Raw genomic sequence first — 26300 nt, forward strand, 5'->3', positions numbered from 1 at the left:
GAAAGGCAGAAGTCCTGGGTTCAAGCCTTGATGGGAACCAAATCAGGAGGAAGTGACACTTGCTAACCAAGCAGCATGATGTATTTACACCTAGCCTATGAACTGCAAATTATTCAACACTTCTCTCAATAAAGCTCTGAAAAATAGGCTATTGATTCAAGAAAGATCAAATCTCACAAATGTATCTTTAGTACATATTGAATGATATTTCCAGTAAGCAATACTATACACATTTAAAAGTGAAATACTGTAGCTATGTTATAAAAAAATTAAACTCCTAGCTACAAGTATCAGAACGCCTAGAAAGGTAGTTCTAACCTTAAGGTTTTTTTGATAACATAGCTACACTATTTCACTTTTTAATGTTTATAGTATTGCTTACCAGGTGTGTCCACTCAATTTTGTAACCACTCCCTCTTCAAATTAGAGCTAATTGGAAAAGCTGTTCAAAAGAGGACATTGAATTATTTCTTTGTACTCCCTGACGAAGGCCATGCAGCCGAAACGCGTCGGATTTTTAAACTTTGTTTCTATTGAACATGCCATACAAATAAAGGCATTTTACTTATATGAAGAGTGCCTTGGTCCTCCTTTCTTTTTGATGACCTGTATGTTTGACTAGTTAGAATTGTGCCCCATAATGATAACATACAGTTTCTTTATCTTTTACATTGTATAATAATAGTAAAGACATCAAAACTATGAAATAAATAACACATGTTGAATCATGCAGTAACCAAGAAAGCGTTAAACAAATCAAAATATTATTGTATAATATTTTAGATTCTTCAAAGTAGCCACACATTGCCTTGGCGACAGCTTTGCACACTTGGCATTCTCTCAACCAGCTTTATAAGGAATGCTTTTCCAACAGTCTTGAACGAGTTCCCACATATGCTGAGCACTTGTTGGCTTCTTTTCCTTCACTCTGCTGTCCAACTCATCCCTAACCATCTCAATTGGGTTGAGGTCGGGTGATTGGGGAGGCCAGCTCATCTGATGCAGCACTCCATTACTCTCCTTCTTGGTCAAATAGCCCTTACACAGCCTGCAGGTGTGTTTTGTGTCATTGTCCTGTTGAAAAACGAATGATTTTATTTTATTTGGATCTCTTTTAGTCCCCATTTGGACTAATCTTCCAAGAGTCCTTAAACATTAAAATACTATTTATAATACAAACACACTTTCACATATAACACACTATTACAAACATACATAATACACTAGCATAATGACCCAATAAATACTCAATCTAAAAAATATTGATTCTTCATCTATTATAGTCCCACAACATTTCTATATACTATATTTAAATGATTTTTAAATAATGTTTACATTTATATATTGAAAGGTTTCTAGTTTGCTCAGTTAATTTATTCAATTTCTGTATTGCTCTAAATCGAAATGTTAATTTGCCTATTTCTCTTTTCTGTCTGGATCGCGCATAGATGGTGGACAATCTATTCCTAGTATTTACGGAATGTCTGTCTCTTACCAACTGAATACCATTGTGAATAGAACTTGGCCGTTTTAAATGATGTATATTATGAAATAAAATAAGCATGTTTTTTTCAATTATCTTGTCGATTGATGACCAACCAAGAACACTGCGCATGACTGCAACAGAATAACCATATCTCCACCTTAAAACAATGCTGCTTTATTCTGTGCATTCTGCAGCCTCCAAACTTCACTTGATAATGCATTTCCCCAGACCACCGAACAATAGTTCACCTGACTCTCAATTAATGATTGTGTTATTTGCTGAATAATTTTTCCTGGTAAATATTTAGCTATCCTTCTGATTACGCATGTTGTTTTAATAATTATTTTACATAGATTAGTTATTTGAGACGACCATGATAAGCAGTTGTCTAGCTGCACTCCCAATAGTTTGGTTTCTGCCACTTCTTCAATTTGTACTCCTCCCATACTTAATTGTATCCCATGCTGTTTTTGCCTTTTCCTAGTTGAACAGACCAACATAACTTAGATTTTATTGGTGTTTAAAACAAGTTTGTTTTGGCAAACCCACTTCCTGATATTCTCCAAATCTCCTTGTAAAGCCTGCTGTACCTGTTGAACCGATTGTCTTGCTGCATAAATTGTAGTATCATCTGCAAATATAGTAGATTGAGTTTCAACCAAGGCATATGGAAGGTCATTGGTATATATTAAATAAAGAAATGGCCCAAGGCAGCTACCATGCGGTATTCCACAGTTTAACACATTAGGGGAAGAAAATGAACCATTGATATAGGTGGACTGTTTCCTGTCAGTTAAATATGGCTGTACCCAATGCAATGCTACCCCCTTAAAACCATAATGCATTAATTTTGTCAAAATGATTTCATGATCCACTAAATCAAATGCTGCACTGAAATCTAAAAATAGTACACCTACAAATTTGCCATTATCTATAGCATTGAGCCACTGGTCAGTCATGTCAACCAATGCAGTGGTAGTGGAATGGTTTTTGCGATAAGCATGCTGATTGGCTGTAATCAGATCATTCTTTTCCATGTACTCCCACATTTGTCTACTCACAATACCCTCCAATATCTTACTGAGTGTAGGGAGTAGACTAATTGGTCGACTATTGGCAGGAGTAATGTTTTTTTTTGCTGTCTTTCGGAATAGGACACAGTTTCGCATGCTTCCATACATTTGCAAACATCCCCTTTTCCAGTGACCAATTAAATATGTATCTCAGTGGAACTGCAATCTGGGGAGCAGCACAGCGAAGCAAACACCTCCTCCACTGACACCGTTTGTAGACAAAAAGAGCAGATCTTACTGCTCATAATATGATCATCAATCCATTGGACAATAGCTTGTTTGGAAGAATGTATGTCTACATTGTTGCTCAGTAATTAAATGTTCTGTGTAAAAAAATCTGCAAAATGATTGGCAATATCAACTGGTTTTGTTATTATTCTCCCGTCAACCTCCACACTAGATGGGCATGATGAAATAGATGTACCAAGTAAGCCCTTAACTGTGTTCCATACCTTTTTTAAAATCATTTTTACAATCAATAAAAGCATTGTTGTTAAATAACATTTTTTTTTTTTTCAATTCAATTTAACTGCACAATTACGTAATGTTCTATAATTCTGTTCATCAATTTCTCATTTTGACTTGGCTGCTAAGACCTTTTTCATATTTCTTTGAGAAAAAGCCTCACCCAGTTCATCATCAATCCATGGAGAAGAACGAGCACCAACTGTACTCTTTCTTATAGGGGCATGATGGTCCATTACCTCAGTGAGAACATCAATAAAACATTCTGTAGCGTGATTTAAATCATCCTCTAGATAAATCAGCTCCCAGGGTACAGCAGACAAATCATTTAGAAATAACTCATGGTTAAATGTTTTAAAATGTATTTTGACCACAATCCTAGGGGGTTTCTTTGGAACCTTGGTGTTCATGGTTATGGTTTCAATATTATGGTCTGTCCAGCCCACTGGCATTAATCTGGCTTTTAAGCATTGCAATGGTATATTACAGAAAATCAGATCAATGCACGTGTCTGAACGATGACCCAACTTAATTGAAGACCTAGTAGTATCATTAACCATTTGTTTCAAACCACAGTTCTTAGCATATCTCATCAATTTAGTTCTATTCAAATTATTGTGATCCTTCCAATTTATATTAAAATCACCCAATATAAATACATTTCTGTTGCTATCTGTGGCCTGGTCAAACCCAGTACATAAGTCATCCAGATAGGACACCGTAGAGCTAGGAGGTCTATACACACATCCTACCAATATGGCTGCCTGGTGAGGCAGATGTACTTGAGCCCATAGTGCCTCTATTTGACCTACATTAAGGTCATCCCTCCTCTTAAAATGTATATGATTCTGAATATACAGTGCAACACCCCCACCATTCCTATTCCTGTCCCTTCTCAGTAGACTATATCCCTGAATGTTAATTTTCCCATCATTTACAGGTGCACCTTAATGCGTTTCGGTCAAAGCCAAAATATGAATATTATTTATGTTGACCAAGTTAAAAACCTCATGTATTTTGTTAGGAAGGCTACATACATTAACCTGAGCTATATGCAGCCCTTTCCTTATCAAGTTGAGATCAATATAGCATATATTCATTATAGTTGAAGTTGTCATGATACACTACAACACACAAACTCAGTTTTAAACATTGAATTAAAATAACCAGGGAGTTATTCTAGAGTCCTGACACAATTGCCTGTTGATATAAAGTTTATCCATCACCATGGAAACTCGTTGATTCAGGCAACGCTTTTCCTTCATGATGGGATATAGTTTTTTTCTCCTTTCATTGATCTCGGTGGGGAAGTGATCATTCATTCCAAAATCAGTGTTTCTGAGTTCTCTCCCCATGTTTTTCGTCATTTCCTTTTGCTTAAATTTATCAAAACATGCAATAAAAGCCTATTGTGGCCTATTTCCAGAGGCCTTGCCTATTCTATGGACTCTGGAGAAAGTAGCATTACGCACAACATCAGTGGGCAGTTTTAGTTGAGTTGACATAATGTCTCGGACTGTTGTCATTCTCCGGTATCACTGAGAATATTAGATTGTTCCGCATTGATCGTCACTACATCAAGCAATGTTTCTACTGTACATCAAGCAGTTGTTTGTTCTCCCTTTGCACCACCTCCACCTTGCTATGAATATAGTCTACAGTACCTTTCAGCGCCGTGCTCTCTTTCCTTAAATCATCAATCTGACGTTGGCTGAATTCGAGACTAGCACATAATGCATTGATGTCCTCTCATAATGATAGTCCCACTAAGCGCAAACCAGATGGGATGGTATATCTCTGCAGAATGCTGTGGTAGCCATGCTGGTTAAATGTGCCTTGAATTTAAAAAAATCACCGACAGTGTCACCAGCGAAGCACCCCCACACAATCACACCTCTTTTCCATTCTTCACGGTAGGAACCACACATGCGAAGATCATCCGTTCACCTACTTTGCGTCTCTCAAAGACAAGGCGGTTGGAACCAAAAATAGAACATTTGGACTCAACAGACCAAAGGACAGATTTCCACCGGTCTAATGTCCATTGCTCGTGTTTCTTGGCCCAAGGAAGTATCTTCTTTTTATTGGTGTCCTTTAATAGTGGTTTCTTTGCAGCAATTCGACCATGAAGGCCTGATTCACGCAGTCTCCTCTGAACAGTTGATGTTGAGATGTGTCTGTTACTTGAACTATGTGAAGCATTTATTTGGGCTGTAATCTGAGGTGTAATTAAGTCTAATGAACTTATCCTCTGCAGCCGAGATACAATGGGGAGAAAAAGTATTTAGTCAGCCACCAATTGTGCAAGTTCTCCCACTTAAAAAGATGTTGGTCTTTCAGCATGACAATGATCCCAAACACACCGCCCAGGCAACGAAGGAGTGGCTTCGTAAGAAGCATTTCAAGGTCCTGGAGTGGCCTAGCCAGTCTCCAGATCTCAACCCCATAGAAAATCTTTGGAGGGAGTTGAAAGTCCGTGATGCCCTTCAACAGCCCCAAAACATCACTGCTCTAGAGGAGATCTGCATGGAGGAATGGGCCAAAATACCAGCAACAGTGTGTGAAAACCTTGTGAAGACTTACAGAAAATGTTTGACCTTTGTCATTGACAACAAAGGGTATATAACAAAGTATTGAGATAAACTTTTGTTATTGACCAAATACTTATTTTCCACCATAATTTGCAAATTAATTCATTAAAAATCCTACAATGTGATTTTCTGGATTTTTTTTCTCATTTTGTCTGTCATAGTTGAAGTGTACCTATGATGAAAATTACAGGCCTCTCTCATCTTTTTAAGTGGGAGAACTTGCACAATTGGTGGCTGACTAAATACTTTTTTGCCCCACTGTATCTGTAGCGCTGTGTTTTAACATCGTGCTTGACGAAAGCACTGATGTAAGTGACATTGCCTAATTATGTGTTTGGGTCCACTTCCCTCAAAACGAGTTGTTCAGAGAGGAACTTTTATGTTTACTGCCCCTTCAGAGACAAACATGAGGAGAGGATATTCTGAAAGCCCTTGTTACATTTTTTGCTGATAATAATATTGACTAGTTAAATCTGGCATCTCTGTGCACTGACGCGACCCCAAACACACGAGGGAAGGAGAAGGTACTTATAGGCCTGATGAGAAAGAGAGCATATTCCCGAATTTGTTACGTTTCAATTTATCATTCATCAGGAAGCACTTGTGGCTAGACTTACAGAATGTGATGCAGAAAGTCGTACGCGTGGTGAGCATTATTATTGCGAAGGCACTGAATCACCGGAAATTCCGGCAGTTGGAAAGACCTAGAGTTACCTCTGCTGCAGAGGATAAGTTCATTAGTTACCAGACTCAGAAATTGACAATTAACTGCACCTCAGATTGCACCTCACAGAGTAACAGACACATCTCAACATCAACTGTTCAGAGGAGACTGCGTGAATCATGACTTCATGGTTGAATTACCTCAAAGAAATCATTACTAAAGGACACCAATAAGAAGAAGAGATTTGCTTGGGCCAAGAAACACAAGCATGGTATGAGGTTGCTTTTCTGGTGACACTGTCAGGGATTTATTTAGAATTCAAGGCACACTTAACAAGCATGGCTACCACACCATCTCAACTGTTTTAGGCTTAGAGGGACGATCATTTGTTTTTCAACAGGACAATGACCCAAAACACACCTCCAGGCTGTGTAAGGGATATTTGACCAAGGAGAGTGATGGTGCATCAGATGACCTGGCCTCCACAATCATTCGAACCTCAACCTAATTGAGATAGTTTGGGATTAATTGGACCACAGAGTGAAGGAAAAGCAGCCAACAAGTGTTCGGCGTATGTGGGAACTCCTTCAAGTTGGAAAAGCATTCCTCATGAAGCTGGAGAGAGTGTGCAAAGCTGTCATCAAGGCATGGGTGGCTACTTTGAAGAATCTCATACATTTTTGTTTAACACTTCTTTGTTTACTACAGTACATGATTCTGTGGTATTTCATAGTTTTGTCTTCACTGTGATTGTACAATGTAGAAAACAGTAAAAATAAAGAAAAAACCCTTGAATGAGTAAGTGTCCAAACGTTTGACTGGTACTGTAAGTACATTACATTTAAGATCAAATTCACACGAAGTTTCACATAGACAAATCCCCAGAATACTGCATTGTAAATTACAGCATTTATCCAGGGTTTCACAGAACAGGATCCTTTGGTAAATGTACATATAGCCTCAAACTGAAATATGGCAATCCTTGCCATCTAGTGGCCATAAGGAATGAGAGCGTGTTGGAATCCATCACTAGAACTGCAGTGCATGAACAGACTGGTACAGTAGATACAAACAGGTTCAGAAGTCTCATCCTTGAAGCAAAAAAAAAAAAAATATATATATATGTGTGTGTGGTAATACAGGACAATGATAATTATTTAATTGCAGACACCTGTATTCATTGCTAGATAGAGTTAAATAATGGATATTAATTGGCAAATCCATCTGAAAACATACATGTCCAGATGATCCAGTCTGTAGAACAGTGGTCAGAAATGTTGAGTGGTCAGTCAAAACACTATTTTCTCATTCCTCCTTTTGGCAGCAACACCAAGGCTTGTGCAGATATCTTTATTTCAGGTAAACTTTCTTCATGATCTTTTGCGTTGGCAAATAAAAAGACATACACATGAAAATAATTACCTTGTATCCTTGAAATTCCCACTATGATAACAACGTGACTATTTTTTTTAAAAATGGAACAATCCTGAACTTGTATAATCTCCCGTCGATTTGTTAATATTAATCAAGTAAATCATAAAACACATGGACATGTAAATGTAAAAATATCTAAACAACTTCACATTTTGCAAGTATAATGCAACTACAGTCTTGGCAAAGATTAAATAAATGTCATTGAAGTCAAAGAGTGTTCCTGTGTTACCAAGACGTTGCAGAGGACATATATACTGTAGTCAATATAATTGATTTATTATACCTTTCCCTGCCGTCTCTGTTTCAGTCATGTCTGTAACCAGCACACTGTATCATCTAGACCAGATTCCCTTAGAGAAGGGAACCTCTGCCACCTCTGGTGTCTTGGGCCTCCCACCCCTACGGGTAGCTTCCCCCTAACGTCAGGACAGCAGAGTCCCTGACAATTTTCCAAAAATGTCTGAAACACTACCTCTTCAAAAGGTATGTTAAATAAGACATTTAATTCATGCTTATGCACTTATGTTTTCCTACTAGCACTGACATTTGCTGATAACTTCTTTGAGGAAAAATGTACTTACTATGACTGTGATATATGGTTCTCTGACCTAGGTATCTCAAGATGAATGCACTAACTGTAACGGTGTCTGCAGGCTTCCCATCCGAAACAGTTCTGACTTTTTTCTTTGTTTTGGTCTTTGGCAAGGTTTTTTTGGGCTGTTCGTGCACACAAACATTTTTAGATGGAAGCCAAAGTCGGTAGCCAAAGTCGGTAACCAAACTTTACGCTCCTTCGTCGGTGAAGGGTCAACAGTAGGGATTCTTCAATGCTGTCATTGTTAATGCTTCATGTTTGCTGTCATTCAACTGGAGATGAATCGTTTTCATGCTAATTATTTCACTTGAGAAATACTGCACCAAACATTTTAGATGTAAAGTTGAGCAACTAAGATCTCCTCAGAAAAAATGTAAAAATTAATGAAACATTTCTTGAGTTATCATTAATTTTGGACTATTTTGAGAAAGTGTTTACTGGCTACGGAGTTTCAATATGGACAAACAGTAGTACTGCTGCTTTTTTCAAGCGAAGGGCATTTATTTTTTAAAACCTCTTTTTCTCCCCAATTGATAGTTACAGTCTTGTCTCATCACTGCAACTCCCATACAGACTCAGGAGAGGCGAAGGTCGAGAGCCGTGTGTCCTCCCGAAACACGACCCAGCCAAGCCACTCTGTTTCTTGACACAATGCCCACTTAACCCGGAAGCCAGCCGCACCAATGTGTCGGAGGAAACACTGTACACCTGGCAACCGTGTCATCGTGCATGTGCCCGGCCCACCACAGTCACTAGAGCGTGATGGGACAAGGACATCCCAGCCGGCCAAACACTCCCCTAACCCAGACAACGCTGGGCCAATTGTGTACCGCCCCATGGGTCTTCCGGTCGTGGCCAGCAGCGACAGAGCCTGTACTCGAAACAGGATCTCTAGTGGCACAGTTAGCACTGCCTTAGACCTCTGCGCCACTCGGGAGGCTCAAGCGAAGGTCTTTTAAGGGAGTATATGAACACTTGTTCGGCTAAGCATCAGCCGAACCAAAGCATGCGGAAGGCTTAAGTCTCTCTGGATAAGAGCGCCTGCTCATTTATATTGAAAAAAATAGGGTAGTATATACCAGTTCCCGGGTCTAAACATAACCAATGAAAAATACAGCCAGCTCAACCTGACCATCTGACATTATTATGGTTTGTGAATATGCTAAAGTATCATATTGAATTTTATAATACATACACTAATATAATTTAGATGTGTTCTTATGACTATTGTCTTTTTTCCTAATCTTTTTCCAGAAAATATCCATGTTCGGGCAGGGCAGCTACATATCATATATGCATCGACATACAGGAAAGTATGTACATTAATGCATTCAAAATGTTTGAGAACTTAAAAACAAAAACACTACAACATCACCATGAAAATCCGATTGTGATCGATGAAAGAGAAAAATCATTCCATATCAACTCTCAATGCTATGCTGTACTTGGCAAATCCACACAGTGTGAAACAAAAGGGTCCCTGGAGTGGTAGGTTGGGGGGGTGACCTGCCAGACCTCTGGTAGTGGGGTGTACAGTATGTGTCCCAGAGACAGCAGAGGGGGAGTTGGCAGACTGGCAGGTCAGGTCCCTTTGCTGATGCCTGTTGTATGGTAGTCACCCTCCTTCATGGTCCCCAGCCACTCAGCTTGTCTTCTGAGCCTCCATGTGCAACATGGGCCACACTCCACATATAAACTGATTGAACACATTGTGGACAAGTGTTAGGTTATTGTTGATATTATGGTGCCATACAGATGTAGGATCTTAATTTGAAAAACCTCTTGTGTATCATAACCTGAAGGCAGTTCTGATTCTGAATGATCATACCTGATCTGAATGATCAGGTATGATGAGTATTAGAGAAGGATGGAGGGGGGCTCTGCCCAACAGTGGGCAGGCATACATACATCCCTGCATGTAGCCGTTATGTATATGAAGATAGCTATTGTATAGAAATTGCATCCCAAAAAATGTCCTTATCATAACCCTCAGTCCATAAATGCATACCATAGAACTTAGTTATGACTGATTGAATGTCATGACTGAAGGTCACACTACACATACTCAACTATATTTTCTATTCCCAACACCAATAATCTACTTAAAGAGCAACGTTCAGTATAAATATTGTTGGACTGTAACGGAAAACTTAACAACAACACACTGAAGAGGGGAGATAGCAGAGTCATCTTCTGCTCAAAATCTCACACTCTCTAGGTGTGGGGGTCTTGATTTGATCACCCTGTCGCAAGTAAAACTTGTAGAGCCTACATCTGTATACACAAGCATAGGACTGGGATGTGTTGAAGAACTGGGAGGATGAGAGCACGCTTACCTTTACTTTTGGTCTGTGTTTGAGGTAGATTGACCGTATCTGGAGGCTACATGACAACAGAACATACTACATTTTTCAGTAACACATTCTTGTAGAAATCATCTGACCATATCCCTACTCAAGATACCAGTCTGTTCTTAATCTAATTATGTTCTTCAAGCAGAATAAATCAATTTTAGTGGGAACAAATACAATGAGCAAACAAACACAGTAGAAGCTTTATAAGACCTATAGAATATAGACGGTTCAGTGGATAGTTTACCTGAAGAGTATGTGTAGGTAGGAGCCCAGGCCTGTGAGGATGTGCCACCAGGCATGGAACTGTGTCACCGCCCCAACAACAGGGGGCAATCTCTGTCTGGTGGATCTAAAGGAGAGTGAGGAGTAGAGAGTTTTACATTTGATTCTGTCTACAAACGTAGAATCTTAATTTGGGACAGTTTGCTACAGCAGGTAAATAATCCTGCAGCAACAGGAAATAGTAATTATTATGTGGATTATAAATATTGGCCATTTTTGTAGAGATTGATTAAAAATGTTAAAGGAAATTCAAGTCTGAAATTTTAAAGTGGAAATTACAAACTTCAGAAGTCTTTTTAAACCTCAAATACAGGCCAAGGTAAAAACATTTTTGCATTGCAGGAAAGTTCTCCTTCAACATTGAGATCCTACATCTAGGGAAATGGATGTCCATATTCTGATGTCAGCATGTGCAAATTGTTTGTATATTTACCTGAGTGAGTCACATGCCAGATTATCAATGTTCCACAACAGGAACCCCAGCAAGAAGACACTCAGGGATATGTAACACATAGGTTTGAGCCAGGGGTAGACCCTGCAGTTAAAATACAAAGTCATATGAGATGTATAAACAATGTTATAACATAGCCCTACTTCAGAGGAGGCTGGTGGGGTGAGCTATGGGAGGACAGGTTCATTGTGATGGGTGGAATGGAATCAATGGAACAGTATCAAACGCATCAAACATATGGAAACCACGTTTGACTCCGTTCTATTTCAGCCATTACAATGAGCATTACAATGAGCTCCTCCCACCAGCCTCCTCTGCCCTACTTCGTACTGTGGTTTCTGAAAACGTTGTCATCCAGAACCACAAATATCAGCATAATAGCAGTATCCAATGGTGAGTGGCTATTATACAATTCAAACTTTGTAAGGACAACAAATGTACTGTTGACCTCTTAGTTATCAGTTAGTTTACCAAACTACTGAGCCATGATGCTACCACATACCATGTAACTATAAAGATAGAACGCATCACCAAGCAGGCTACAAGTGCACCATACATGACCTAAGGACACAAAAAGAAGAATCTTTAGTTTTGAAAAGCAACCAAATTCAGATCTGTGTCATATTTTAAAGTAGCCTAATTCTGGTGTTTTCACTAGAACAACGGTGAAAATAAGTATGAGGTGTATAATGCACACATTTTCAACCAGACTGCTCAACCCCTAAAAAAGGATAACACAGCATGTACAAGGTTCAAACACGAGGTTGTGCTAAATCCATGCTCAAATAAAGACTGCTCTTTTGTGATGGTTGATGAGACGTATAAATGGATGGTCACAGTTCGTGTGTTGTATCTAAATGAGTAGCAAATCAAACTTCATGCATCAGCTTGATGTGAAACACTAACTAGTTGAAACAATATGCTGACACTATAACGTCCTCCAAAACAGACTGTTGAGGGCATGTTTATGACTAAACGTGTGCCACCATGGAGCAGTAGGTTAAGCAGAGGGGGCTCTGAAGTGTAAACAAAGGCTGCTTTGTCACTTTGTTTCTGTTGTTGTCGAGCAACACAGACACTTCTCTAGACTCTCAATATCCACAGCAACACTGGCTATTGTGGTGGTATGCTAGAGAGGAGTTTATATAAGTGTAACCTGGGCATATAAGATTAGTCAAAGCGATAGTCAAATAGGTGGTGTATGACATGTTGTATGACATGTTGTACGACAAGTGACAACGCTGAAATATATTGCATTGCTGAATACAACTGCACAGAGACATCTGAAGTGACATGCCACAATAGCAATCTAACAGGACCTCATGTCTGGCTGTTTCCACTTTTAGCCAGGGGCAATATTTACTAATGAAACAGTGAAACCTAATACCAAACAAAGAGCATGCTCACTGAAGAGTGCAAATGTACTCTCTCTTACCTGGTGAAATACTGGCTCTTTCCATTGTAAATACACCTGGGGGAAAAAAATAGAAAAAAGAGAATGCAGATAGTGACATTAGTTATTGACATACAGTTATGGAATGAAAATGGACACAACAGTTACAGTCAGGTCCAAAATTATTGGCACCCTTGGTAAAGAAGAGGAGATAAATAATACAAATACTGAGCTATATTGTATATATATTTTTTAATTCTATTATTTTATACTACTACAATTGCTCAGAGAAAGATTTTGTTCAACAAGCAAAAAATACAAATCTAAAATAATCTGCATCTTTCTTTCGATGCCAAACCCACCACTGGTGTGCGTGGCCAGAGAGCTCTATTTTCATGTTATTTGACCACAACACCAGTTCCAATCCAAGTGCAAATGCATTTTAGCAAACTCCAGGCGTTTACATTTGTTGTTCGCTCTCAATAAAGTCTTTTTTCTGGCAACCCTTCCAGAGAGCATGGAGGTGGCGTAAACTTGGTCACCGGAAGATACATGAAAAAAAAATCTGTAATTCTCTAGCTTTGGCCCTTTGCCTCCCGAACCGTCTTCCTTACTGTACGTGGGGACAAGATACTCTTTCGTACCAGAAAAGTTGACCACTGTTCCAGTGGTTTTAAACTGAATTGTTGCCCTAATAGTGGTATAGATATAGGATCTTAAATATGAGCCAGTTTGGTACAGCAGGAAAATAATCCTGCAGCAACAGGAAATATGAATTATTATGTGGATTATAATTAATGGAACTTTTATTTTAGGGGTTGATACATTTTTCAGTAGGGCAAATCAAGTCTGCCAATTTAAAGTGGAAATGACAAACTTTAAAAGCCTTTTTAGACCTTCAATCCACTACACTTTTGGATTTCCTGCGGTGCACGAAAATTCTCAGCAATAAAATCTAATTAAGATCCTACAGCTGTAGTGGTGTATATGCATATATATATATATATATATATATATATATATATATATATATATATATATATATATATATATATATATATATATATATATATATATATATATATATCTGAGCAAATGCATTAGAATAATATCATTTTTATCAAGGGCACCAATAATTTTTGACCTGACTGTGGGATTTATGAGACACTCACCACACTGACTGAGACACTGAAGAACAATAACAATGTGATAGGAAATAAACCCAGAGTGTTTTCTTGCTTGAAGCATTCATATCTGTAACAAAAAAATGAATTAAATGATCATTCCTCTCATGAAACACATATTTGTAATTATAGACATACTGTATACAGTAAGGCTTTTGAGAATGATGGAGAGCAAGATGATGAAAGATGCCCCAGTTGAAATGGAGGAACTCTAAGTGCCGCTGAATCCATAGACATCAGCTCAGTTACATGGCATCTACAACCACGAGAGACACAATATGTGCTTTCTTAGGGTGGATCAATTGGAGGGTTGGATTCACTTTTCATTTATCACATTACATTTTATATTGCCCTCAAATTACTTTCAGTGAGCTTTTGACCTGAGCTGCTCAATGGCATTGGCACTGTGAAAGCTGAAGAGCGTAAATCCATTATGTTGGGTACTTACAGACAGTAGACAAAGACACAGGTGCTGTAGATCATTGGCAGCTCATCCAGCAACTGTGGGGGTCAGACAGCAGAGACAGAGAGTGATGTATAATGGGATGGTCGGCACGAGCCAAGACAGGACTATTGTTTTCTGTTGACTCCCGTGTCTGACCGAACTGCATGTGCATTCTTCAGGAAATGATGAGGTATCATTTTTTATGTCCTTAACAGCTGAAAAGGCCCATAAGGCATACAGTGTGCTGAAAAGGCATACAATGTGCTGACGAATCACAATTTATTTTTAGATACTAAAAGTCAGCTCACCTGCATCTCATATTGCAGCGTCATATGGAAGCACCAGGAACCAATGCCAACAGCTGGAACAGAAGAAGAGATCACATCAAACAAGCAGCAGGAAGCACAGACATTCAAACCATTCACTCGAATAAACAGGAAGGCATCTTGATGATGTCCTTTTAAAATACTATGAAGTAGGAGTAAGTACTGTAAGTAGCCTTACACAAGCCTTGGCTTGTACGAGCCGGAACGGCTCATAGGAGCAGGAGCCCATCTCCTGTTTCTGGAGTATGAGGCAGCTTAATGTACAAGTAAATCAAATAAAAATGTATTGGTCGCTTACACAGATTTGCAGATTTTATTGCAGGTGCAGCGAAATGCTTATGTTTCTAGCACCAACAGTACATTAATATCTAGCAATACAATAACAATACAAACAATCAAAAAATGAAGGAAAATAATATTAAGAAATATCAGAGCGAGCAATATATAAAATATATAAAAGAAATGGAATGTATAGACAGTATATGAATAGAACATGTGTATACAACAGTAGTTATATATATATATATATATTTTTTTTTAACCTTTATTTTACTAGGCAAGTCAGTTAAGAACAAATTCTTATTTTCAATGACGGCCTAGGAACAGTGGGTTAACTGCCTGTGCAAGGGCAGAACGACAGATTTTGTACCTTGTCAGCTCGGGGATTTGAACTTGCACCCTTTCGGTTACTAGTCCAACGCTCTAACCACTAGGCTACACTGCTGCCCCATATATAAGATGAGCCATGACTAGAATACAGTATATACATACTGAACACTTAGTATACAAAAAATTAAGAACACCTGCTCTTTCTATGACATAGGCTGACCAGATGAATCCAGGTGAAAGCTATCATCCCTTATTTATGTCACATGTTAAATCCACTTCAATCAGTGTAGATGAAGGGGAGGAGACAGGTTAAAGGATTTTTGCGCCTTGAGACAATTGAAACATGTATTGTGTATGTGTGCCATTCAGATGGTGAATGGGCAAGACAAAACATTTAAGTGCCTTTTAATGGGGTATGGTATTAGGTGCACGGCGCACATGTTTGTGTCAAGAGCTGCAACTCTGCTGGGTTTTTCACACTCAACAGTTTCCCGTTTGTATCAAGAATGGTCCATCACCCAAAGGACATCCAGCCAACTGTGGGAAGCAGTGGAGTCAACATTTGCCAGCATCCCTGTGGACACCTTGTAGAGTCTATGCCCAGGCAAATTGAGGTTGTTCTGAGGGAAAAGGGGGGAGGTGCCTCTCAATATTAGGAAGGTGTTCCTTATGTTTGGTACACTCAGTGGGTAAAATAGTATGAAAACATTAAAGTAGACCAGTGTTCAATGACTCTAGGTACATAGAGCACCAAGTCTAAGGTGCAGGGTAGAGTACCAGGTGGTAACCAACTAGGGACAGTGTAAGGTTCAGGGCAGGTTACCAGGCGGAGGCCGACTAGTGATGACTGTTTAACAGTGTGATGGCCTGGAGATAAACAGCTTCGATCAGTCTCTCGGTCCCAGCTTTGATGCACATGTACTGTCTATGCCTGGTAGCGGGGTGAATAGGCCGTGGCACGGGTGGCTGAGGTCCTTGATCTTCTTGGCCTTCCTGTGACACCTGGTTCTGTAGATGTCCTGGAGGACTGGCAGTGTGCCCCCAGTGATGTGTTGGGCTGACCGCACCACCCTCTGGAGAGCCTTGCGGTTGTGGACAGTGCAGTTGCCGTACCAGGCAGTAATACAGTCAGACCGAATGCTCTCAAAAGTGAATCTGTAGACATTTGTGAGGGTCTTAGGGGCTGAGACATTTCTGAGGTCGAAAAGGGTCTGTTCGGGGCTCTACAGGGCAACCATATTACTCACAAATGGCCTAAATATTTTTCTGTGCGAACTGGAATTTTTATTTAGGCTCACCAGTGCCCCTAGAAGAATGAAGGATTCTAGCTTTATTACCTCATATTTTTCATTGAAATCCTACATTTCTTTGTGTGCGCCTACATTTTCCAACTTAGGCACATGTATGCTCCTTGTAAAAAAGGTCAGCGTAGAGCCCTGCTGTTGTGCTTTCTTCACCACTCTGTCAGTTTGGAGGAACTATTTTAGGTCCTCAGGGATGTGCACGCGGAAGAACTTAAAGCTTTTGACCCACTCCACTGCAGCTCCATCGATGTGGATGGAGGAGTGTTCTCTCTGCTGTCTCCAGTCGTCCACGATCAGCTCTTTCGTTTTGTTGACTTTGAGGGAGATGTCTCTCTCATGCAGTCTCCTCTGAACAGTTGATGTTGAGATGTGTCTGATACTTGAACTCTGCGAATAATTTATTTGGGCTGCAATCTGAGGTGCAGTTAACTCTAATGAACTTATCCTCTGCAGTAGAGGTAACTCTGGGTCTTCCTTTCCTGTGGCAGTCCTCATGACAGCCAGTTTCATAATAGCGCTTGATGGGTTTTTCATTCTTGAAATGTTCTGTATTGACTGACCTTCATGTCTTAGAGTAATGATGGACTGTTGTTTCTCTTTACCTTTTGAGCTGTTCTTGCCATAATATGGACTATTTTACCAAATAGGGCTATCTCAAACGCATTAAGGAAAGACATTCCACTATGTAACTTTTAACAACGCACACCTGTTAATTGAAATGGATTCCAGGTGACTACCTCATGAAGCTGGTTGAGAAAATGTCAAGAGTGTGCAAAGCTGTCAAGGCGAAGGGTGGCTTTGAAGAATCTCAAATATATTTTTGTTTAACACTTTTTTGTTTACTACATGATTCCATATGTGTTATTTCATAGTTATGGTCTTCACTAGTATTCTGCAATGTAGAAAACAGTAAAAATAAAGAAAAACCCTGGAATGAGTATGTTTCCAAACGGTACATTTTTGCCCTCAGAACAGCTTAAATTCATCAGGGCATTGACTCTACAAGGTGTCGAAAGCGTTCCACAGGGACGCTGGCCCATGTTGACTCAAACGCTTCCCACAGTTGTGTCAAGTTGGCTGGATGTTCTTTGGGCGGTGGACCATTCTTGATAGACACGGGAAACTTTTGAGCGTTTCAAACCCAGCAGCGTTGCAGTTCTTAATACAAACCGGTGCATCTGGTACCTACTACCATATCCCATTCAAAGGCACTTGCATTTTTTTGTCTTGTCCATTCACACTCTGAATGGCACACACACACAATCCATGTCTCAGTTGTCTCAAGCTTTAAATATCATTCTTCAACCCGTCTCCTCCCCTTCATCTACACTGATTGACGTGGATTTAATAAGTGACATTAATAAGGGATCATAGCTTTCACCTGGATTCACCTGGTCAGTCTATGTCATGGAGAGAACAGGTGATCTTAATGTTTTGTATACTCAGCATACCGGATCGAGTATTCCATTCCAGCTAAACAATGGATATAATGTATAGCGTAAAAATAAAAATACATATCTAAAATGTATTAAATAAAAATCAGAGATCAGTAATATTTTACACACACATGAACGTACCCATAGGCAACGATTTCTGATGAAAAAACACATGGGAAAAATGGGTGGATATGGCATTTAGGAAATAAACTCCTCATTTGTATTATAAAATATTAGTAAATCATACTAATAGTTCCTGATGTGTATGGAGCACCTACCTGCCAGTCCCAGAAAAGAGTAGACGTAGCGGAACTCTAGGCCGTCTTTATACGTCTGGATGGCACCGTAGATGGGAGGCAGGATCATAATGAGGTTGCTGACAGTGTTCCCTGTACAACAAGATAACAAACAGAGCAACTGTCAGAGGAAGACAAGACAACGTGTAGTGTATGATAGCAAACAACCACAATCATTTGATGTCTGATAGAAGTTCTAATAGTGTGTCTCTTAGCAGATGGAAAACTAGAGAAAGTATAGTGTTTACTTTCTGTAAGCAGGTACAATTTATAAAATCAGTAAGATTTAGACTGGTGAAATGAGTTATTTATTTACAAGGCCATTTTAGGAAAACAGCCATTTTATCTATGCTGTCTTCTGGCTAGAAAGGAAAATGCATAAAAGCATGGTCCTTTAATTTCTCAGCCCCCTGGTCTTGGAATCTCCTCCAAGCCAACCTAAAACTACAGGTCCTGGTGTCCCTGGATGAGGTCAAAGGACAAATAGATGAACAGGTTGTTAAGACATGTAGTTGTTACTAGATGTCACTAGATGTGCACACACACACAGACTGTTTGTTTGCTGTTGTATTTGTGCTGTCGCCAGTGTCTTCTGTCTGTGTTGTCCGTTTTGTCTTCCATAGTTTTTTTCTATCCCAGCCTCCGTCCCCACAGGAGGCATTTTGCCTCTTGCCATCATTGTAAATAAGAATTGGTTCTTAAATTCACTTGCCTGGTTAAATAAAGGTAACATATTTAATTTAAATATTTCACAACACCAAGTGATGGTTGATGATGAACGATGCTAATGATTAGAATGTTGTTTCAAGTTGGGGCCTATATGCAAGAGGTAAGAGCTCTGAGGGCTAACTCAGTTCATTGTTCAGTTAACACTGCTACACTGCTGTACGGTATTTGTTGCTTGCTTAGCTGCTGGATACAAAAGTAAAGGATTCTTGAAATCATATTCTTACAAATATATGTACAAGACCAAGGAATATTGATGTCTGTTGCACAATATTTATGTTTAACATTAGGCAGGTGCCCTACATTAGTAAGTTGTGTTGTAAATTAGGCTGACTGACTTCAGGTCAAATATCATTAGGCATTCCCCAAGGTGCTGTAGTCAGTACAATGCCAAGAACTTTCCAGTTTAACGTTTTCATTAGTTTAACTTTAAGCAAACGTGAGGAGAATCTCCTGTTGAATGATTCTGACCTCCCTCGATGCTGCAAGCAGCGCTACTATTATTCAGCTCCGCTGAGGTTCTGAAAACTGAGATATAGCACATGTATGCTACACAATGAGGGTAAAATATTGTGGTTGCCTCTTTGTTCTCAACATTAGATTTATTGGACGTTGCACATTCCAGGCCTTTTATTCTACAACTTGGGACCCAATTTAAGAGTCAAACCAACCATTGCTTCAAACTCTACTGGTCGTGTGGAGTATCAGTGACATGGTCACTTTAATAATACAGTGTTCTACACGTTTATAAAAGCTACGTAAGAACCAGTGTTCTGTTATCAGAGTATTAGTTCTAGGTTAGATGCTTTTTAATATTTTCTTTCCCCTTCATATTATGCATGTGAATAGTCATTCAATCTAGTGTTTTCACCTTTCCAAGGTCAAGGAGAGAAGACGAGTGTTGGGTCACTCAGTGTAATGTGGGTCATGGGTGAGTCAGAGATAGCGAGAGAAAACTAAAAGAGCTGTAGTTAAACACAGCTAATTCTGACCCACTTGGCAGTTTCGAAAATTGGCATCATTAAAAACATAATAAAGCCAACTGTATTATCATGGAGTTTTGCCATAACAGGACAGTGGGCGTGGGATTCTCAGAAAGCCTGTAGGGCAGAGTTTCTCAAACTTTTTGGGGCCAGGGATCTCTTTTGTAATAGAAAATTCACCAAGGACCCCTCATAACTCGAGTGAGATAGAACTAGCATAGAAGGAGTTTTACTGCTGCACTCACAATCTTTTATCACTTATATCATTCAAAAGGGTATCCAAAAGCAAATTACGAATGCTGAGTTGCAGGTTTTTATCTTGCAATGGAATGGAGCTCTTAGTGTTAAAGATAATTATCATGAATAGAAAAATGTTGCGGTGCCTGTGTAACATGCTGACTAAACCAGCCCCGCACCTGAGTCCGTGTGCGCCATCGCATGGATGTTGATTTTGTCCATCCACACCAGACGCGATCATGATACGCAGATTAAAATATCAAAACCAATTGTGAACCAACTCCATTAATTTGGGGGCAGGTCAAAACGCACATGAAACATTTATAGACATTAGCTAGCTAGCTGTTTCTAGCTAGTTTGTCCTGGGAGATGAACATTGGGATGTTATTTTACCTGACATGCATATGGTCCTATTTTTAAATCAAATCACATTTATTTATATAGCCCTTCGCACATCAGCTGATATCTCAAAGTGCTGTACAGAAACCCAGCCTATAACCCCAAACAGCAAGCAATGCAGGTGTAGAAGCACGGTGGCTAGGAAAAACTCCCTAGAAAGGCCAAAACCTAGGTAGCTAGTTCTTTGTAGAATTTTCACCCAGAGTTTATTTTAGCGCTTGGCTACGCAGATGCTCGTTCAACATACGAGTGTGGTTGTGTGGTGTGGTTGAAACAATGATTTATATTAACACTAGATGACTGGCAGGGGACGCTGTTTTGAAGCTATAGTGCCTCCATCTTGGTACTCCACCACCAATGTAAAACATATTTTAGAAGCTATATAAATGCATTTTTGAAATATACAAAAACATTTTCCTTAAAGTATATATATTTTTTAAGTACTATTGCTAATGTCCACACTACAACAAAAATGCTTAAATACATGTACTTTTGTCCTCATTTGACTTAAATACTGTAGAATTCCAATCATTCCTACAGTGCCTTCAGAAAGTATTCACATAGCTTGACTTTTTTTCACATTTTGTTGTGTTACAAAGTAGGATTAAAATGTATTTAATTGTCTTTATTTCTCAACGATCTACACAAAATACTCTAATGTCAAAGTGGATGAAAAATTCTAAAGTTTGATTTTAATTTGTACAAAACACTAATATTTCTTCATTAAATAAGTATTCAAACCTCTTGAGTCAATACATGTTAGAATCGCAATTGGCAGAGATTACAGCTGTAAGTCTTTCTGGTTAAGTCTCTAAGTCTTGCTTTCCATACTTGGATTGTGCAACATTTACCCATTGTTCTTTTCAAAATTCTTCAAGCTTTGTCAAATTGGTTGTTGATCATTACTAGACAAACATTTTTCAGGTCTTGCCATATATTTTCAAGTAGATTAAAGTCAAAACCGTAACACAGCCACTCAGGAAATGTCACTGTCTTCTTGGTAAGCAACTCCAGTGTAGATTTTGGCCTTGTTTTAGGTTATTGTCGTGCTGAAAGGTGAATTAATCTCCCAATGTCTGGTGGAAAGCAGACTGAACCAGGTTTTCCTCTAGGGATTTTGCCTGTGCTTAGCTCCATTCCTTTGTTATCCTGAAAAACTCACCAGTCCTTAACCATTACAAGCATACCAATAACATGATGCAGCCACCACTCTGCTTGAAAATATGGAGAGTGGTACTCAATAATGTGTTGTATTTTCCCCAAACATAGCACTTTGTATTCAGGACTAAAAGTGAATTGCTTTTCCACATCATTTGCAGTATTACTTTAGTTCTTTCTTGCAAGATGTATGTTTTGGAATATTTGTATTCTGCCCTTTTCACTCTGTCAATTAGGTTAGTATTGTGGCGTAACTACAATGTTGTTTATCCATCCACATTTTTTTCCTATCACAGCCATTAAACAGTAACTGTTTTAAAGTCACCATTGGCCTCATGGGGAAATCCCTGAGCAGTGTCCTTCCTCTCTGGTGACTGTGTTAGGAAGGACGCCTGTATCTTTGTAGTGACTGGGTGTATTGATACACCCTCCAACCTTCACCATGCGCAAAGGGATATTCAATGTCTGCTTTTTCATTTTCACACATCTACCAATAGGTGCCCTTCTTTGAAAGACATTGGAAAACCTCCCTGTTCGTTGTGGTTGAATCTGTGTTTGAAATTCACTGCTCGACTGGGGGACCTTACAGATAATTGTATGTGTGGGGTACAGAGATGAGGTAGTCAGTCAAAAATCATTTTAAACACTATTATTGTGTCCATGCAATGTATTATGTGAAATGTTTAGCACATGTTTCCTCCTGAACTTATTTAGGCCATAACAAAAGGGGTTGAATACAGTACCTTTTTTTTTGTTGATTCAAGACATTTCAGCTTTTCAAATCAAAAAACATCATTCTACTTTGACATTGTGGATTATTGTGTGTAGGCCAGTGAAACAACAACCTAATTTAATCAATTTTAAATTCAGGCTGTAACAACAAAATACGGAAAAAGTCTAGGGGTGTGAATTAGTGATGCGTGGGTTGACTCATAACCCGCAGTCCCCCCAGTTATATCCGTTGGGCTGACGGGTTTAGGGTCATTCAATATTGTTTAGATGAAGAGCGTGTGTGGCGGGCAGGTTGAATAAAGAGAAAACAGTACATAAAAAAATCCAGAAATGTATATTTCTTGTGCAATTTATATCTATAGGCTACATTGAGGTTTTTCTTTCATTATTTTAGGCTGTCTGGCATTAGTGCGTAAGCCTAAGGTTTAGGGTCAAACTGTATGCAGGCCAAATAGTCTACACGCCTATCGCCAAATGTTTTTGGGAGCGGGCAGAAAAAGTTTACGTCACTCCACAGAGGCAAAAGGGAAAATGTCGGAGTTTAATTCAATAAGAGAAAAGCTGAAGAGTTGAAAATAAAAGAGGGCCAGAAAAGTAATGTTTGGGAAAGATTTTGTGAAGTGGTAGCTCTGTCAGCTCTGGGATTCGATCCAGCAAACTTTCGGTTACTGGCCCACTATGCTACCTGCCGAAAGAGTCTATATGCTGAAGCCATCTTGTGGCGCATTTCATTGTACACATGCGCAAAGCGACTTTTTAGTGTGCGGTATAGATAGCCTATTACAGCAGCATACTTGTAAACAGTTAGGCCTACTTGAATGAGCGCGGTGCTGCTGCAGGTGCAAGTGAAGTTGTGACTCATTGGCGGGTCTGGCATCGCCCTAGGCAAGAAGCACGGTCGAGGTGACAACACTAATGGTAACTTCTACCATACCGGTATAAAAACATCAAAGCTGTATTTAAATGTAGAAATAACAGACATGATCTAGCCTTCTGGCGCGAGCGTACGGGAATGGCACCACCAGGCATAATGTTTACGCTATTTCTGAAACGGCTTTCCGCACGGAGCCACATCCGTATTTATTGCATTCATTTTTGTTTTCTATTACTAGTTTTGCAATAAGCATGCTGTCAGCTGTACTTACAGAATTCTGCGATGTAGAAAGAGACGACATAATTATCCTCACACCAATCTAGCGTTGAGGTTGGCCGCCCCCAGTATCCCAGCCTGTCTGCGGATGGAGCCATGATGGAAAAAACGATCGGGCAGTTCTGTGTTGCTGCAGTCCAAACACTTAAAAGACACACCCTATCCCCTCAGCCCTCAAATGAAGTGGACACTTCTGATGACGTTTCATGACGTCTGACGAGTATACACTTACAGGGCGAGGGAGGAAGGAATGATTTTTGTGTGTGTGTGAGTTAAGGAGGAGTGCAGCATCTTTAGTTCTAACGAATTATGACCGAAAGGCGCCCTCCATCCCCTCAGTTACAACCAATTGTATGTATTAACCCTAGATGACTGACAGGTGGCGCTGTTTTGAAGCCACTGCGCCGCCATTTTGGTACACCATAGTAAAATATATACAGTACCAGTCAAAAGTTTGGACACACCTACCCTTTCCAGTGTTTTTCTTTATTTTTTACTATTTTCTACATTGTAGAATAATAGTGAAGACATCACAACTATGAAATAACACATGGAATCATGTACCTGTACCCCCTGTATATAGCCTCGCTATTGTTATTTTACTGCTGCTCTTTAATTATTTTTATTTTTATTTTTTACTTATCTACTTAATTTTTTACTTAGGAGGTATTTTTCTAAAAACTGCATTGTTGGTTAAGGGCTTGTAAGTAAGCATTTCACTGTAAGGTGCATGTCACAAATAACATTTGATTTGATGTAGTAACCAAAAAATTGTTAAACAAATCAAAAGGTATTTTATATTTGAGACGCTTCAAAGTAGCCACCCTTTGCCTTGATGACAACTTTGCACACTCTTGGCATTCTCTCAACCAGCTTCATGAGGTAGTCACCTGGAATGCATTTAATTTAACAGGTGTGCCTTGTTAAAAGTTAATTTGTGGAATTACTTTCCTTCTTAATGCATTTGAGCCAATCAGTTGTGTTGTCATAAGGTAGGTGTCACGTCTACTCCCGCTCCCCCTCTCCAGCACTCAATGTCGCAGGTTTACTATTCCCTGGTTCTGACTACCATCATTACGCACACCTGGCACCATCGTTATGCGCACCTGCGCCTCATTATGAGACTCACCTGGACTCCATCACTTCACTGAATACCTCCCCTATATCTGTCAATCCCTTTCATTCCCTGGCAGTATTAGTTATGTGTTTTATGTCCAGACGCTACTCTTGTTTTGTATCGATCTATGTTTATTGTATTATTAAACTCACCCCCTGCACTTGCTTTTTGACTCCCAGCGTCTCCTTTACAAAATACTACCTTGACAAATGGAAGCAGCAGGAAATCAGGATATCTCCCAGACAGTCGACGAACAGGGATACCTACTTTGTCAACACCATGACCAGCTGGCACAACTGGAGAAGGCTATGGAAGAGGTTCTTCGCAGTCTTCAACATCTTGAACATATCCGAGAGGAGTTGCCTTCAACTAGCGGAGGATACTCTGCCAACCGGCAGACCCAGCGAGCCAGCACACCAGTCCATTCAGCAGTCCGCCCAGGTCAGCGATGCCCGTTTATCCCTCCCGGATAAATATGACAGAACCCCATCGAAATGCCGTGGATTCCTACTCCCCACCACGAGAGGTCCAAGGTTGCTACGGTTATTTCTCTGCTGACTCTACGACCGTCTGGGAGAGAGGAGAGGAGGAACTGGCTTCGTATTAGGAGTTCATGGCTCTGTTCAGAGGTATCTTCGATCATCCACCGGAGGGCAGAGAGGGGGGTGAGCGCCTATTCCAACTGCGGCAGGATTACCAGACCGCTGCCGACTTCACACTCACCTTCCGGACAATAGCAGCATCCAGCGGATGGAATGAGCCGGGGCTCCATATGCTATTCAGAAGAGGACTGTACGAGGAGGTCCAGACGGAACTGGCATGTAGAGACGTCAACCTCTCCTTGAACGTGATGGCCATCCGCCTGGATAACCTACTTCGGGAACATCGGTACCCTCATCGCTTCTCTCCCTCCCTCAGTGACCACTCTGTATCAGACCCTGAACCCATGGAGGTAGGGGTCACACGCCTCCCCACGCCTGAGCGACGCAGACGGAAACAGCTGGGGCTCTGTCCCTATTGTGGTCAAGGGGGGCACCAGCTTCAGCATTGTCCGGTACGTCCCAACTTGGGATCCACGAGAGCAGAGGGACAGTCAAGTGAAACACTTTTTAGTGTCGATCACAGTAGCTGGCTGTCCCTCATGTACTGTTTCTACAGCGCTAGTGGATTCCGGTATGGCGGGGAACGTTATTGATCAGACCCTTGCCTCCTCTCTGAACATCACCTCATACCCGCTCTGCTCTCTGTTTCAAGGCCTTGATCATTTTCAGGATCCAGGATCTGGAATCATCACACACATCACCACACCACTCACCCTAACCGTGGAGTCCATTCATCAGGAAAACATTCCCTTCTTCATCATTAGTGCACCAGCTCACAAGATCAGTCTCCCAAGGCTCCAACGCCACA

The 26300-nt window shown here is 40.0% G+C and overlaps 1 protein-coding gene across 1 annotated transcript; it reads right to left on the reverse strand.

Annotated features, from left to right (window-relative positions):
• Positions 1–7092: 7092 nt before the first annotated feature.
• On the reverse strand, positions 7093–24123 carry LOC109873118 (alkaline ceramidase 3). The gene is made up of 11 exons (XM_020464663.2): positions 23769–24123; positions 18371–18481; positions 14726–14778; positions 14421–14473; positions 13961–14042; positions 12831–12866; positions 11898–11956; positions 11378–11479; positions 10907–11011; positions 10645–10690; positions 7093–10004 (listed from the first exon to the last, which is right to left on the reverse strand). Exons 1-11 carry the CDS (start codon positions 23869–23871, stop codon positions 9951–9953), a joined length of 804 nt encoding a protein of 267 aa, XP_020320252.1. The 5' UTR covers positions 23872–24123; the 3' UTR covers positions 7093–9950.
• Positions 24124–26300: the final 2177 nt, after the last annotated feature.

This window comes from Oncorhynchus kisutch, linkage group LG28 (assembly GCF_002021735.2).
Source record: "Oncorhynchus kisutch isolate 150728-3 linkage group LG28, Okis_V2, whole genome shotgun sequence".
Lineage (NCBI taxonomy): Eukaryota > Metazoa > Chordata > Actinopteri > Salmoniformes > Salmonidae > Oncorhynchus > Oncorhynchus kisutch.